Source organism: Peromyscus maniculatus, chromosome 5, assembly GCF_049852395.1.
Source record: "Peromyscus maniculatus bairdii isolate BWxNUB_F1_BW_parent chromosome 5, HU_Pman_BW_mat_3.1, whole genome shotgun sequence".
NCBI lineage: Eukaryota > Metazoa > Chordata > Mammalia > Rodentia > Cricetidae > Peromyscus > Peromyscus maniculatus.
In genome coordinates this window covers 111,778,263-111,795,901 of record NC_134856.1, presented here as the reverse complement: position 1 = coordinate 111,795,901, position 17,639 = coordinate 111,778,263, and the positions used below count along the sequence as shown (strand labels likewise).

The 17,639-nt window shown below is 39.1% G+C and overlaps 1 protein-coding gene and 1 long non-coding RNA gene across 4 annotated transcripts in view; one reads left to right on the top strand and one right to left on the bottom strand.

Annotated features, from left to right (window-relative positions):
• Window positions 1-17,639, top strand: part of LOC143273448 (uncharacterized) — a 136,792-nt gene that overhangs the window by 102,482 nt on the left and 16,671 nt on the right. Inside the window, exon 3 of one of the 2 annotated variants that reach the window (XR_013051538.1) lies at window positions 13,631-14,012. The exons of the other annotated variant lie outside the window; for it this stretch is intronic. This is a non-coding gene — a long non-coding RNA (uncharacterized LOC143273448). The remainder of the gene's footprint in view (window positions 1-13,630; window positions 14,013-17,639) is intronic. 2 annotated transcript variants of the gene reach the window in all.
• The window catches only part of LOC102915006 (type-1 angiotensin II receptor A), a 51,252-nt gene continuing 38,144 nt past the window's right edge, over window positions 4,532-17,639 (bottom strand). For both annotated transcript variants that reach the window (XM_015986569.3, XM_006972285.4), the window contains one exon: window positions 4,532-6,515. In XM_015986569.3, coding sequence (XP_015842055.1) covers window positions 5,392-6,471 — 1,080 coding nt within the window. In that variant the 5' untranslated portion in view covers window positions 6,472-6,515 and the 3' untranslated portion in view covers window positions 4,532-5,391. The remainder of the gene's footprint in view (window positions 6,516-17,639) is intronic.

Here is a 17,639-nt window from a genome sequence, read left to right as displayed (position 1 = left end):
AGCATTTATCAGGAAGGAAGCCAATGAGGAAAATACGCCACATGTGTGGAAACCTTGATTCAACTGCCTTGCTTAGGCTAAAGTGTTTCAGGATCTACCATAATTAATGTTACATATGTAGACATAGTTTATGTGGATATATTGAGTCCTGTTAATATATTCAGGTCATCAGAAACTATCTAGAAAGTTTGCCATACTCATTCTATAAGCATGGATGTTCCACTAAATAATGTCTATGGCTTCCTTGGATGCATGTTCAGGTCGCAGAAGGATGAGCCTGAGTGGGGTGACTTTGTTCTGTTCTACCTTATGAAACTGTTAATGGACCATGTCACATCTCCACCCATTTTTGTGGCCTAGAAATGGAGTTAGGTAGGAAAATGGCTCATTCTAAAGTGGTCCTGATCTCAGATGACATGAAAATTTTCCATTCAAGGAGGACAGGGCACTACAGGTAATTCCACAGAAGTTTACTGCACAAATATATAAAAGTGGAAAAGAAGACACAATTACAGAGACTTTTGTTTGTTTTTTTGTTTGGTTTTTTTTTTGTGATCATGAAAGAAATAGGGGCCTTATGACTGCTAACCAAACATTCTACCACTAGGCTAGACCTCTTGCCAGCAAATGAATATTGGACCTGACTCAGTAAACAGTCTCAATTTTGAAAATCCGACTCTCTGGCCATTGGCTGGAATATCCTAACCACCCTTATCATTTCCTTAATCCCCTTGCACTTATTCTTTCATCTCCTTAGTGCCTTCTGCATTAAAGGGCTGTTTTCCTATTATGCAGTCTATAATCTGTAAAATCTGCACAGCTGTGTCATGACCACACCATTGTTTATAGCTTGCATCGATCCCTGATATTTTGGCTTCCTCTTCCTCCTGTTGGTCTAGGCCTAAATCTAGCATGGCCTCACGGTTGAAGACATCTGTGTGTGGTCCTCCTATGAGGTCTGCACCATGGTCTGAAGCAGTGCTTGCCTGTCTCCAACCTCCTATCACCTCCTCTGTCTTTCTCCTGATTTACTTTGTTTTCTACCTCCAAGGAGCTTCTCCTTCATACACATATCTGGAATTCCCTGGGCTCATTTTCTTTTACTTCTCTTTTGATCTACCTGGACCTGCTTTCTCTTCTCTTGATCCTTAGGTGGGTGTGTATTAGCAGGGAAAATACAGTGGTGTATAAAGTTATGAAATTGAAATACATTGCATTAAAACCCTGAACTTGGCCTATGGTTTGTCAATCCAGCTACCTCTTACCTGCCTACCTTACAAACTATGGAAGGACCTATTATGTACTATAAGCTGTGGCTTATACAACTCTCTAGTCCCAACTCAGACTTAGTACACATAAAACATTTACTGAATTGATGAATAAATAAAATTTTAACCAAAAAAATAGATTTGTTTATGGAGGAATAAGGCTTAGTATATGTAGCTCCTGCATTTCCTGGAGCACCTGGAATCTTTATGGTATATTTTGGATTTTGCCCATTTAAAATAAAGGATATTCCAAAAACAAGTAGCACACTTACTTTAAATATGTTCATGAAAAAGATAAATCATGGTATCTCATTTGAGATCAAATAGAATTTAATGTTTGGGGGAAATCTGTATTAGTTACTCTTCTATTGCTATGACAAGACACCATGACCAAGACACTTTATAGAAGAAAGGGTTTACTTGGGGGCCTATGATATAAGAGTCCATAACTATCTTGGTGAGTGAGGATCGTGGTAGGAGGTAGGCAAGCATTTTTCTGGAGCAGCAGCAGAGAGCTCACATCTCCATCCATAAATAGAAAGCAGAGAGAGTTATTTGAAATGGCTCCAGTCTTCTGAAACCTCAAAGGCCACCCCTAGTGACAATACTTGTTTCAGCAAGGCCACACCTCCTAATGCCTCCACCCAACCCCCACCCCACTCCCACACAGACAGCCACCAACTGGGGACCACATATTCAAATGTCTGAGACTTATGGGGAACATCTCATTCAAACTAACACACAATCCGTTTGAAAAGAAAGAGAGTGGCAGTGTTCCTTCTGTTTCGATTGTGTGGAACAGTTTGAAAAGTATTGGAATTAGCTCTTCTTTGAAATTCTGGTAGAATTCTGTGCTGAAACCATCTGAGCCTGGGCTTTTTTTTTTTTTTTTTTTTTTTTTTGGTTGGGAGACTTTTAATGACTGTTTCCATTTCCTTAGGGCTTATAGGTCTGTTTAAATTGTTCATATGGTCTTGATTTAACTTTGGTATGTGGTATCTATCCAAAAAATTGTCCATTTCTTTTAGATTTTCCAATTTTGTGGAGTATAGGTTTTTGAAGTATGACCTGATGATTCTCTGGATTTCCTCATTGTCTGTTGTTATGTCTCCCTTTTCATTTATGATTTTGTTAATTTGGATGTTCTCTTCTTTGTTATGTCTCCCTTTTCATTTATGATTTTGTTAATTTGGATGTTCTCTCTTTGCCTTTTGGTTAATTTGGATAAGGGCTTATCTATCTTGTTGATTTTCTCAAAGAACCAACTCTTTGTTTCATTGATTCTTTATATTGTTCTTTTTGTTTCTATTTTATTGATTTCAGCTCTCAATTTGATTATTTCCTGGCGTCTGTTCCTCCTGGGTGAATTTGCTTCTTTTTGTTCTAGAGCTTTAAGCTACCCCGGTGATGAGATTGGTGAATGCCCTAACTGTCATCATAGAGTCTTCATCCAGTAACTGATGGAAGCAGATGCAGAGAGCCACGGCCAAGCACAAGGCCGAGCTCCAGAATTCCAGTCAAAGAGAGGGAAGAGATATTCTGTGAGCAAGGAGCATCAAGACCATGATGGGGAAATTTACAGATAAAACTGAACCAAACCAGTGGAAACTCATGAACTTTGGACTGACAGCTGTGGAGCCTGCATGGGACTGGACTGGGCCCTTTGCATGGGCAAGATAGTTGTGTAGCTTGGTCTGTTTAAGGGGACCCTGACAGTGGGAATAGGATCTATCCCTGGTGCATGAATTGACTTTTTGGAGCCCATTGCCTATGGTGGGACACTTGCACAGCCTTGATGCAGGGAGAGGGGCTTGGGCCTGCCTCAGCTGAATGCGCCAGACTTTACTGACTCCCTATGGGAGGCCTTACCTTTTCAGAGGAGGGGATGGGGGTAGGCTGGGGAAGAAGGCTGGTGGGGAGCGGGAGGAGGGATGAGGGGGAATCTGTGGTTGGTATGTAGAATGAATAAAACATTTCTTAATAAAATTTAAAAAAAGAAAATTGAAATAAGTGGCCAGCAATGTATTAATGAAATTCAAAATAAAACAAGGAAAAGATTCATATGAAGCACATGTAACCACATTTATTTCCAAGAATATGACTGAGATGATTTGTGGTAGAGGTTCTGCCCTGTCCACCAATATGTCTCTGAATGATCTCCTTACCCAGAGCATCTATCAGCTACTCTAATTATTATTATATTATCTATTATCATCAACTAATCTAAATAATACCCAATCATTTGCACAGTTTATTGGACCCGAATGGACAGCCCAGCATGCCTGGGGTAGAAACAGTGAATGTTTCTAGGGTAAAGAGTGAGCTAGCTGCCCTGTGGGAACATTCTGGCCTAGTGTATTCTCTCCCCTTATATAAGGTACCTGGATTCTTATAGTAAGTAAACTCCTCTCTGCTGAGGCTGTCATGAACTACAGCCAAACAAAGCTGCTGGCATATAAATTGTGTTATGTTTTCTGGAAAATGTTTGGCCACATACACTGGGAAAAATATGAAAAATATTTACAACTGATTCTTGGTTCTACTACTTCTTGGAGTGTGAGGGGTTCATCAGATTCAAGTACCTGAATAACCAGTGCAATGTAATTTTTGATACCAACAATTTTTTTTTTTAGAAAAATGGTAAACGTTCCAATTTGGTAATGCCCTGATTATATGAAGTGTGCTTGCATCTTGTAACAGTATTAAAATGTTTGAGGAAATATAGTTAATGGGATACTAATTACTACGCAATAACACTGAGGGACAAACCTGTATGCAGAATTGCATATACATTATGACTCCAACGTCATAATTTATATGTATGTATATATGATGAGTAAAACCATAGATGTATGAGACATAAAGTAATGAAATGAACTTTTTTGTATTGAAGAACTAAATATGACTATTATTTTGTGCTTTCTAGAGTTTCTAAATTTCCTGCAATGACCATGCTGATAACTAGAGGCATCCGATTATTCAAAAACTTATGAGTAAAACAATGTATTAATTTAATGTTATAAGCAATAAAAATTTTTTGTTGTTGTATGAAAAACTTCAAAAAATTCAAAATGGTGTATCTGTCCCACACTGCTCAGCAGAACAAACTGTTCCTTCTTGATCTTTTTAACAGTAGGATATAAAACCTATATTTACCATATTAAACCATCAATCAGATCAAACAAAATAAAAAATACATTTGTACTTACATCCATGTCATTGTAAAAATAGATGAGCTTCTATTTTAAATAATGAAGATCAGATACATTACAATAAAATTACTTTATTTTGAGGTAAACAACATCGCCAGATTTTCATCAAATGACAGTTTAGAGATATAGGTGTACATATATGTAGAGAATATATACTTTTTTAGAGAGCAAAGCAGATTTTATGATATATAGTCTATTCACCACCAACTGTATACAATTTTTAAATGTGAAATAAAGCTGATGTACCTAGGAAGTCACGGTTACTACAAGCAGTTTGACTTTGATGTGTGACTTTGGTAACACTGCTACATAAATACACCACTAGCTGGCATTGTTTGGGGGCAGTGGACATTTGTAAGACACTAGCTGAATTTTACAAAGGGGTCCTGAAACTTGATGACTACAGCTTAGCAAATCTTTGCACAATATGTGTGGTAAGAGGGACAAGTGGATTGCCATTACTAATAACCACAGAGACAAAAAAAGGTTCTTTGCCCTTTGGAAATTGAGCAGAACAAATAGTCTTGACCTCTCGCCTCTTGTTACTTGTCTAAATATTTAACATGTTCTACATACCTTCATGTGGAAATCAAAAGGAACATAGCAAGAGGGGATGGAGGAGACTGCATTTCTGCCAGCAAATGTTTTCCAGACCCACAAATCCATCCAGTTCCTGACTCTTCCTTTGGGCAGCCATCATCTATTAATGCAAGACGTGGCAAGGAGTGGTTCTGCTTGGGTGCCTGTCAATCCTTTCTTTCACAGTTCTAGAACACATCTGCAGTCCACTCAGTGCATCTTCTGCTTAGATCCTGAGGCAGGGGTGAATGTTCCTTTGGTGGTGTGCTGTCTTGTTGGATGCTGCCCTGGCTTCTGTCAGGACACTAATTCACCAGCAGACTCTGGACCTGTCACTCCACCTCGAAACAGGACGCAGGCTTTTTGGCCGATGAGCTCATGTTATCCGAAGGGCGGTAGGAAAGAGTGCTCATTTTCGTAGAGAGGCTTGAGTGGGACTTGGCCTTCGGGGGAATGTATTTCAGGAGCTGGAGAAAATATTTCTTAAATTTTTTCCCCAGAAAGCCATAAAACAGAGGGTTCAGGCAGTTGTTAAAATAAGCTATGCAGATAGTGATGGGCATGGCAGTGTCCACAATGTCAGAGATTTTACAGTCGCGGATGACACCCAGCTGAATCAGGACATCCAGAAAAGTGAATATTTGGTGGGGAACCCAGGAAAAGAAAAAGAAAAGCACAATCGCCATAATTATCCTAAAGATGTCGTCATTTCTTGGCTTGTTCTTCTGGATTTCATAAGCCTTCTTCAGGGCTTTCCAAATGAGAGTATAGCTGGTGAGGATGATCAGAAAGGGGAACAGGAAGCCCAGAATGTTCTTAGTCAGGCCCAGCCCGATGGGGAGGGTTGAGTTCTGAGATTCATAATGAAAAGCACAAACTGTGATATTGGTGTTCTCGATGAAATACACATTTCGGTGGATAACAGCCGGCAAACTGGCCAACCCAGCCAAAAGCCAAATGATGATGCAGGTGACTTTGGCCACCAGCATTGTGCGGCGGAGGCGAGACTTCATTGGGTGGACAATGGCCAGGTAGCGATCGATGCTGAGACAGGTGAGCAGGAACACGCTGGCATAGAGGTTGAAGCTGACACTGGCTGATGCGATCTTACAAAGGTGATTGCCAAAGGGCCAGCGGTATTCCATAGCGGTATAGACAGCCCACAGTGGCAAAGTCAGCAAAAAGCATAAGTCAGCCAGGGCGAGATTCAGAAGGAAAACACTGGCCACCGTCTTCAGCTTCATGTAAAAGTAAATGACAATCACCACCAAGCTGTTTCCAAATATTCCCACCACAAAGATGATGCTGTAGAGAGTAGGGATCATGACAAATATGTAATTGTGCCTGCCAGCCTTGGGGCAGTCATCTTGGATTCTTTTAATACCATCTTCAGTAGAAGAGTTGAGGATCATTTTGCTTTTCTGAATTGCTTTCTCAGACACTATTCAAAATGCTCCTGGAGAAAACAAAAATCCAAAGAACATAAGAAGTTAAGTTTAAGTTCCAGTTGTAAATAAGCAATTTTCATTCTCAACCACAAACCTAGTTGTAAAACTTAACTCTTTGGAAAAGATATTAGATCATCTTTTCTGAAGCAACCCCATGAGTTGATAAAGTCTATGATAGTCCACTTAATTTCTAGAGTGTATGCTTAGGTAGTGTTAAGTGGCTAATTAGACAGAAAGCTTGAAGGTCATAGAATGACGGACCTCTTCTTCATAACCATAACCATAATTAACCCTTTGATTCTTAATACAAATTGTCAACTTGATAGGATGTAGACTCGCCAAAATGGATATTTTTACCACACAAACAGAGTGAAAAGTTAAAGACCTATATAAAAAAGTTCCTGAATGGATTATGAAAGGAAAATTGAGATTTCAACAATTAACAGGATTAGACCCAGCAGAAATTGTGGTATCCTTTACTAATGCTGAATTTGCCTCATTATGGGCAGAAAATTAACATTGGCAAAGAGCTTGCAGTAATTTCTTGGGAGAGATTAGCAATAAATAACCCCAAAGTAAGAGACATCAGTTTATAAAAAGAACTAATTGGATACTTCTTCACATTGTATAAAGAACACCAGTTTCTAGAGCCTCTACATTCTATACTGATGTAAATAAATCAGGAAAGGCAGGTTTTAAGTCAGGAAAAATGAGTAAAGTGCCTTAAACCCCTTATGATCCCCTCAAAAGTCAGAATTATATGCTATTCTCATGGTATTATTAGATTTTCCAGAATCTCTTAATATAGTTACTGACCCTCAATATGCAGAAAGAGTTGTTTTACATATTGAAACTACTAAACTTATTTCAGATGATTCAGAATTAACTTTGTTACTTATTCAATTACAATAAATAATCAGAAATAGAAATTATCCCTCATATACAACACATATCAGATCCTATACAAAACTGCTGAATTAAATCAACTAATATATTTTAAAGATGTGTTGACCTCAGAATAGAAAGCAGAATATGTGTAACATTGGGGAAGATGTTTTGATTTTGTATCCACAGAAGAAGAAAAGTTATGGATGTGATCAATATTGATAAAGATTAGATTGAAATAGGACAGACCTCTTGATTAGGAGAGGTGATAGTTCATCAAAAAAAGCATGGCTATTAATTCTAAACCAACTTATAAGACTAAGAAATGACTTTCATTTGATCAGATATAACCTGCCAAAAAAATGGAGGGGGGAATTCCCCAAAGTTAGCGTTGGGGCAGAGTTTTGTTTTTGTCTTTCCAGAAGAATAAAAGCATCCCATTAAGGAATCTGAAGACCACTGGACAAGCGAGACATCTGAGGAATAAGGGAGAATCATCTAGAGAAAATATCCAAAGAAAAAGAGTAAATTAGATTAATGGTAAAGCACACTTCAAACAGGATAAAATTTCAACCTTCCCAAATGTTTGTTTCTGATGTTCTTTACAGACATATAAGGCAAATGGTCTCTTTCTAGTTCCAATTCAATTAAAAATTAAAGCAGGCTTTGGAGCTGGAGTGTGGCTCTTTCCTTCTATAAACCCAAGCATTCTTGTTAAAGAAAATCTAAAATCTCTGTTTCATGTCAGAAGAGTGACCTGGTATGAGACAGAAGTAAAACCAAAATTAAGGGACTATTCTATTGCTGCTAATCTCATAATCCTCTGGTTTTATTTTGATGCTTTAAACTTTTCTTAAGGTATAACTATTATCTCAAAATATTGAAGATTATAATATATATTTAAATTTTTTGATGTGGTATTAATGATCATATAGATTACTAACTTATTCTAGAGATAACCTTCATTTAGCTTCCTGTATGTGATTTTGGGCTAGTGTCTGAAGCAGGTACTAGGAACTAAGTTTGTGTCACTAGATGTACTTAACAAATTATAGTCCTTTAACATCTCAGAGATCTGCTGCATATGATATTTAAAATATTTTAAGTTTTCTGCAGTGAACCATGACCATTCCTAGCAGTGACCTTTGAGGTCTCCAAAAGGATGTTGGAAGCCCACAATGATGAATCCACCTGGATTGTAGTAATACACTAACCTGACAAACACCACCCAATGATCAACTCTAGACTACAAACTTTCAGGACAACCTCGGAGTGGTTAGCTAAGATGATCCAGCCTCATAGACTACTTCAGTCAGGATTTCAGATATGTCCTGCAGTTTCCCATCACACAGAGACTGGACAACAGCTATCTCTCCCAGGACTTGACCATTATCTCAATTTTCTCAGAGTTTCCTAAGATGCCATCACCTCCAGACAACAGGAGGTAACTTTAAGAACATGACACCTAGCCAGGCATGGTGGTGCATGCCTTTAATCCCAGCACTCAGGAGGCAGAGCCAGTGAGATCTCTGTGAGTTTGAGGCCAGCCTGTCCTACAGAGTGAGATCCAGGACAGGCACCAAAACTACACAGAGAAACCTTGTCTTAAAAAACCAAAAAGAAAAGAAAAGAAATGTAGGTTAGTATTTAGTCATCTAAAACAATCAAATTGTGGCCATGTTAGATAGGTTTTCAAGGTCAAATAGAGATATACATTTTAGATACATGGTCTTCAAACACTTCAGAGACCTACAGAATATGGTATTTAAGGTGTTTTAATAGCATAAGGCTTTTTATGACAGTGAGACATGTCTGCTCTTGGCAGCACCAATTTACTTCAAAAAGGGATTATGGGCATTGAAGAACCTTCATATGGAGTCTGCTTTCGTTGTGGCAAGTTAACCACTGGGCAAGAAACTGCTCTTGCCTTAACTGCTGACAGTAAGCTTTCCAAATTATATAAGCAGGACACAAAAAAAGATGACTACTGAACTTTGCTAAGACAAGGTAGGATGGTCCTCCAAAATTTTCTGCTTCACAGAAAAGTCTGTCAGATATTCTAGGCCTGTATACCAAAGATGGATTCCCCAGTGTTGCAGAGGAACCTTGGGTGACTGTCCAGGCAGCCAGCTGTCTTGTTGTTTCTATAGTTTTAGAAGTTGTTTGCTCTGCACTTCCTATTTACTCAGGTAATACCATATCCTTCTCAGCTCTATGAAAGAGTCGAAGACTAGTTAGCTATAGTTACAGTTTTCCTAGTTACCAAATTCAGAAAAGAAACTCACAAAAGAGGTGTAAAATGTATAAGGTGGAGAGACATAAAAACTTGAGTTGTTTGTCCACACAGATGTTTTAAGGTCTTAAAATATATTTCTAGGTCAGTAATACAAGTTATGATACAAAGTGAATTAGGTACAAGACTTTGCACTCACCAAGATAGGATAGATAATAGAGTATTTTCTCCAAAGTTGCCAAATATAAATGGGCTTCATATTGTGAATGTAATTCTTTCTTGATCATTGTTCTTATTGCATATAGTTTTACTCTGTTAAAGTTAAAACCTTTCCTTTTTATTTAGAATATACCTGATAACTGTTCTTAGTGTGTATCATTTTACTATGTTACAGTTAAAACCTTTCCTTTTTATCTAGACAAAAAGGGGGAAATGTTGTTGGATATTTGTTTGCTTTAAGTTTACCTTGAATCAGAGGGCAGAGTCAGTGATTAGCTGACCAGAATTAGCCATAGGAGTTTTGAAGGACCCAGATGCGGGGGTGCAGGAAGATATGGGGAGGGGCTTAGAGAGATTCAGTCTTTTTGATATGAAAAGCATGGAGAGGCAGGATCAGTTGATCGTTCCTCTACCACTTTTTGGATCAATCAGGTTTTTACCTCAATATCTGACTTCCCAGTTTTTAATTAATAATAGAACACTATAAATAAATGTTTCATCTATGAAACTAAGAACCTAAAAAAAAAAGACCATGTATGTGTTCCCCAGTTACAGTGCAAAGAAGTAGGGGTCTGTGTGAGTATGTCCGCAGGTAAAGAAACTCAATTTCAGAAAATATTGCTACTAAGTTAAAAAAATGACATTAATTACTCAGAGTAGATTGAAAGTTGTTTCCAATGTAACTCAATTAATTAATCTTTAACCTCACAGGAATGTCACATCTGGATCTTATTCATTAAACAATTTATTTAATTTCACAATCTTGGGGATAAAATTATTAGTATCCTCCCTTAGTAATAGTCAAAATAGCTGCCTTTTGCTTATTGTATCAGTAGACTTAAGATGGGGTGGGAAGGAATGTTCAATATAACCAGCAGGTAGGGTAAGAGCGGGGCAGAAAATAAGATCTTGAAGGCTTTGCACAAAAGCTCCAAAATTAGCATTCAAGAACAATTTATTAGGAAAGAGGAAGAGTGAACATGTTCGTCCCTTCAGCTACTAGATCTAGCTGGAGCTGCTGGAGCAGGTGGAAGCTCTCCAGAGACACACTAGAGAATGGGCTGTCAAGCTTCTTAATTCTGAGATCCTTTAATACAGTTCTTCATGTTGTGGTGATTTAAAACCATAAAATTATTTTCATTGCTAATTCATAATTGTAATTTTACTACTGTTATGGATATTTGTATTCATACTGTAATGTAAATATCCGTGTTTTCCAATGGTATTAGACAACCCCTGTGAAAGGGTCATTTGATCTTCCAAAGGGGGCACAACCCAAAGGTTGAGAACTATTGCACTAGAGTGTCTGAAGGTGATCTATGACTCATTACAATAGTAAAATGCATACCCCTGATGGAGAAGAGCAAAGAAGACTGTTTGGAAGTTGTGCATAGAGCTACATGTTACAGAGAGCATGGGAGAGAAAACCCAAGCTATGTCCATGAGCCAAAATGCCCATGAAATTTGACAAAAAAGTCCCTATCTTCTATACAGCATGACCACTGAGCTTCTAAACTCTTTCTCTGACCCTGCTCACTTGTTCCTTTGGAATTACAACTTCCAATAGTGTCTCTCACTTAGTTTACTACTATTCATGTGACTCTGTCCAATCACTTGTTCAGGGACACACAAACTTGAATCCATGCACAAGTGGCACCCACATCCCATTATCCTCTGAGGTCATGGGGGACAGTGTTCTTTCTATGGCTCTTCACCATATTTAGGGTAAAACTGTTTATTATTTAACTTTCAGCTGTCTGGATGTTGATTTCCACTAGATCATTCAAGGTTTACCTATGAGGTAACTGCTGGGGATGTCTTTCTGTATGCTGTGAATGTGTTGCTCTGATTGATTGATAAATAAAATGCTGATTGACCAGCAGCCAGGCAGGAAGTATAGGCAGGATAACCAGAGAGGAGGATTCTAGGGAGTGGAAGGCTGAGTCAGAAGATACGGCCAGCCGCCGCCAGGAGAAACAAGATGTAAGATACTGGTAAGCCATGAGCCACGTGGCAAAGTATAGATTTATAGAAATGGGTTAATTTATGATATAAGAACTAGATAGCAAGAAGCCTGCCACAGCCATACACTTTATAAGTATGTGTGTTTACTTGGGTCCAAGCAGCCAGCCGCAGGGCCACAGGAGCTGAACAGAACCAGAAAAACTTTAGCTACAAATGGTGCTCAATGGCTCAAGTTTCCACCTGAAACCTGAGAATATTTAATAAGCAAATCTAAATGGAGCCAAAAAACAGCTTCCTAGTTGTGTCTCATGCAGGCAGAAAGACACTGCACCATGTGGGCCGTGTTACATAGAGGTGTCTCCAAGCTGTGTACTATGCTGTGTGGTGGATTTTCCCTTTGCTAGTTCAAAAAAAAAAAAAAAAAAAGATGTTTCTGGGCTACATGCTGCTTTGACAGAAGCATAGATCCACTGCTTCTGAGAGTTAATGGTATACATGGCTCTCAGACCCATAGCTGGTGGTAAACATACCACTTCCATATTGGGAAGCTGAGGTGGGTGGAGTCAGCAGCCACAGCTGCCATTTTAGTCTTATTAATGCTGCAGTTTAAAGCAATAAATTCACAATAAGACAGATTCAGATGAAATGAACCTCTAAACAGTTTATAGTATGTGTAAAAATGTACATAGACTTAGAAGAGAGAAAAAAGTAATATATACAGTTATATAAAGAAATAGTTTTAAAAAATAAAGTCTTTAAAGAGAAAGTAAAAGTAATATAAAAAATAAGCCACATAAAGATGAATATCACACAGAGAATCTGGATTGTGTTGTCTTTGGGATTTTTAACTGCAAAAAAAAAAATTGATTGTAAAGGCTGCTAAATTAAGCCAATATATATTTTTTAAAGGTATCTTGACTTCAAATTTTGGATCTAAGAATATGTTGCTTTGGAAAAGAGTCTCTGCTTTTGTTTCCACAGAAAGCAAGAGGCTATGGATTTGTTCCAGATTAAGATACATCAAGTTTGACCAGCCAAGACCCTCTGAAAGATCTCCAATGACACCATGGCCCAAATGATCCAACATCCAGAATGGTTTCAAGGCAACTGGCTCAGACAGTATAGCCTCACGGACTACTCCATAATCCTAAAATTTTCTTTATGTCCTCATAAGAATACAGTGCCTTCATCCAGCAGGAAGTAGTATGAGAAGCTACGCCCAAATTCCCAAATATACCAAGCTGGCTTTGGAGAGGGAATTGGCTTACTCCTTCTCTAAACCCAAGCATATTGCTAAAATAAGAGGTTGAAAGATTCTCCTGCCCCATATCAAAAGAGCCCTCTGGTGTGGGACAGAGAAAAACCAGTAATTTTATTTAAAGCAGGTTGATTATAAATACAATCTCTTTCTAAAGAAGAAAAGGGGATCATATAGATATATAGGATGAAAGGGTAGATTAATGAACCTACTTTTAAAGAGCAACAACTTGTTTAGAAATGTTTTACATTGCTATGGATTTTAGTTTATTGATACAAATTTAAACTTAATTTTGTTATACTGTATATATATTTCTACTCTCGTTTGAGGTATTATGTTTATGTAACTCATTTAGGTTGTAATGGATAATTAAAGAATACAGATTAATAATTAGTCTTCTATGATAGTCAAACTTATAGTCATATTATGTTTTCTAGGTATACATAAATACAATTCAATTAGGTAGATAATCTTCAGACGCTTCAAAGACCTACAGAATATAGCATTTAAAATGTTTTAAATTTTAGACTTTCTGGACAGTGAGACATGTCTGCTCTTTGCAGGACTGATTTACTTCAGAGAGGAGGATGGGCATTGAAGACACTCTACATGGAATTTATCTTCTTCTTGGTAAAAATAGCCATTTGGGCAAGAAACTGTTCTTGCCTGGACTGCTTGATCGACTGGATATGCAGGACCCATAGGAAGGTGACCACTGAACTTTGCTTGGCAAAATGGTCCTTCAAGTTCCTACTTCAAAGAGGAAACTGCCAGACATTCTACAGGACACGGAGAGAAGAGACTGAGAGACTCTAGGCCTGTGAGCTGAAGACAGATACCCCAACTTTATAGAGGAACTTTGGATGACTGTCCAGGCTGCCAGCCATTTCTGTCTACTCTCGCAAGATTCCCGAAAGTTGCTTGCGTCTGTCTCCTGTTTCTCAGGTAATATTATATCCTTCTGAGGTCTTTGATGTAGTTGAAGACTAGATAGTTATAATTTCCTTAGTTATAATAAAAGATGAGTTAGATATGAAACCTTAGACTCACAAATATAGGATAGATAGGATATCTTCTTTAATTTTGCCAAATACAAATAAACTAGATATTATAACTGTAATTCTTGCTTGATAATTTCTTTGTTATATGTAATTTTACTATGTTAAAGTTAAAATCTTCCCTTTTGGAAAAAAAGAAAAAGGGAAGTGCTGGGGATGTCTTTCTGTATGTTGTGAATGTGTTGCTCTGATTGATTGATAAATAAAATGCTGATTGACCAGTAGCCAGGCAGAAAGTATAGCATGGGCAGGATAAGCGGAGAGGAGGATTCTAGGGAGTAGAAGGCTGAGTCAGGAGACACGGGCAGCTGTTTGCTGTGGATATCACTCTATATAAATAAAACACTGATTGGCCAGTGACCAGGCAGGAATATAGGTGGGACAAGGAGAGAGGAGAGTTGGGGGAACAGGAAGAAGGAGGGGGAGACACTGCCAGCCACTGCCAGGACAAGCAGCATGTAAAGATGCCGGTAAGCCACCAGCCACATGGCAAGTTATAGATTTATAGAAATGGGTTAATTTAAGATATAAGAACAGTTAGCAAGAAGCCTGCCACAGCCATACAGTTTATAAGTAATATAAGCGTATGCGTGATTATTTTATACATGGGTTGTGGGACTGCGGGGCTTGGTGGGACCTGGAGAGAAGCTCTCCAGCAACAGCCGTTGCCAGGAGAAACAAGATGTAAGATATTGGTACTGGACTAGGCCCTCTGGATAAGTGAGACAGTTGTTTAGCTTGAACTGTTTGGGGGCCGCCCAGGCAGTGGGACTGGGGCCTGTCCCTAGTGCATGAGGTGGCTTTTTTGAACCTAGTGCCTATGGTGAGACACTTTGTGCAGCCTTGGCACAGGGAGGAGAGGCTTAGACCTGCCTCAACTGAATATGCCAGGCTCTGTTGACTCCCCATCGGAGACCTTGCCTTGGAGGAAGTGGGGATGGGGGGTGGGTTGGGGAGAAGCTGGGGGGTGGGAGGAGGGAGGACAGGGGAATCTGTGACTGATATGTAGGATGAATGGAAAATTTCTTAATTAAAAAAAAAGAAAAATGTGGCTATAAAGTGAACTGGGATATCCTTACATGCAATTTCTTTCCTTTTGCTGCTTGAATCTATTTTCATTATGCTTTGACATAACCGTGAGAAGATAATTGTATCTTCTCTCAGACTTCATTGGTTCTATATGCTGGCCTTTAAGCTTTTCCTAGACTTTGGAAATTTTCTGTTATTATTTCCTTTACTGAAAAAATTTTCCACCTTTGCCACTCAAACATCCCTCCTCATCTCAGGTAATTTGCAAATTGTACATTTAATGTTGTCCCAATATTTCCTAAAGCTTTCTTCATTCCAGTGCATTCATTTGGCTTGTCTGACTGTATTTTCCATAGACCACAATTGAGCTTAGTGATGCTTTCCGAATTTTTATCTCTTATGTTTGTACTGCCTTGTGTTGCATTTTAAATTTTTTTGTATCCCTTTCATCTCAAGGATTTGATTTTTATTTTCATGACTTCCATTTCTCTGTTCATTTTATTGGATGTATTGGATTGTGCTATTGTGTGTCTTGAAGCTACTTGACATTCCTCATGACAGTCGTTTCACAACTTCACAGATACCAATTGCTCTATGGTCAGTTTATGCTGCATGAATTGTTACCTTAGGTTAGGTACTAGCTAGTTTTCATGGCAGCGTGACCCAAGCTGGATTCATTTTGGAAGAGGGAACCTCAATTAAAAAAATGTGCTGCCGGGGCGGTGGTGGCGCATGCCTTTAATCCCAGCACTCGAGAGGCAGAGCCAGGCGGATCTCTGTGAGTTCAAGGCCAGCCTGGGCTACCAAGTGAGTTCCAGGAAAGGCGCAACGCTACACAGAGAAACCCTGTCTCGAAAAACCAAAAAAAAAAAAAAAAAAAAAAAAAAATGTGCTGGCCATATTGGCCCATGAGCAAGCCTGTGCTGCATTTTCTTGATTGATAATTGATGTGGGCACCAGTTCAGTGTGGGAGGTGTTACACCTGAGCTGGTGGTTATCAGTACTATAAGAAGGGAGGGTGAACAAGCCATGAGGTGTAAGCCATCTAGCAAACAGCATTCTACCATGACTCTGCATCAGCTCCTACCTCCATATTTCTGCCCTGTTTTAGCTCCTGCCCTCACTTTTCTCCTCCACCTCCTCCTCCTCCTCAAAAAAAAAAAAAAAAAAAAAAAAAGATACAGGTAAGCCACAAGCCACTTGGCAAGGTATAGATTTATAGAAATGGGTAAATTTGAGATATAAGAACTAGATAGCAAGAAGCCTCCCATGGCCATACACTTTATAAGTAATATAAGTCTCTGTGTGGTTACTTGGATCCAAGTGGCCAGCCTTGGGGCTGCAGGAGCTGAACAGAACCAGAAAAACTTTAGCTACAGGTAACCATTTATAGAGTAAGGATGCCAAATGCAGAAAGTAGGCATGGTTTACCAACAAGACACAACTATCTTTACAGAGTGCTGGAGCTAAAAATGATTCTTTGGGATTTCAGGAATGACCAGGTGCTTGGGAAGGAATTCTGTAGAGATTCCTGAAAATATTCCCTCCTAGGTTTTACATAATCATTCAACTGTTCACTTTACATGATTCTGAAAATGTATACTTTTTTCCTATTAGCCCATCAGAAAACTTGAGAAAGAGAGAGAGAGAGAGAGAGAGAGAGAGAGAGAGAGAGAATGAATGAATGAATGAATGAATATGAGACAGGAAAGATTCCTATTGCACTGTGGCTTTTCCCCTGATGCATGAAACAGACATCTCAAAACCGTCTTGGCACAGAGACCTCTGCTCCGGTAGTCATGGCAATGGACCAAGCAGAACAATACAATGACGCAGCGATGGCTGAGACTACAGCACAGCAGTGGTGTTAGGACTCCATGACAGGAAAAGAAAAGGATACCAGGACCCTCATCTGGTACTCCGCCACTGCTCTCTCCCGTCTGTCCTACCGTAGAAGGTCCCTGAGTAGTGGCAGTTAATGACAATGGGGCTTCATGGTGCCACTTTCATGACCTCATCACTCACACAGCAATGGCACAGCTGTTTGGGGGTCACCGTGCTCCTGTCAGCAACCCACGACCCATACTCCTGTACTAAGCCCAATAAGATCATTGGTCCACCATAACGAACTCAATCTGTTATTGATGTCCAAGTAGCATAGGTATCTGTTCACATTTCTCCAGGACAAATCACAGGCAGGTTTATAAGCGGGCTTTTTGCCTTCCTCCGCAGGTAAAGTCCCTATCTGAAGGTTGAGTTTCCATCCTCATTATTGTTAACAGTAGCCTTGATTAGGGCCCTGTGGAGGCCAATTAGGGATAGTGGTTTCCCTGGCTTGGTAGAGGCCTAGCATTCAAAGCTGTATCAAAACAAAAGAGCAGGCAGGCCAGTCATCTAGAAAGCAGGACCACCCCTAGGAATGCAGATCCACTGGAAACCATAAGACACAGGAGGAACTCTTATCCCTTAATGAGAGAATGTAAGT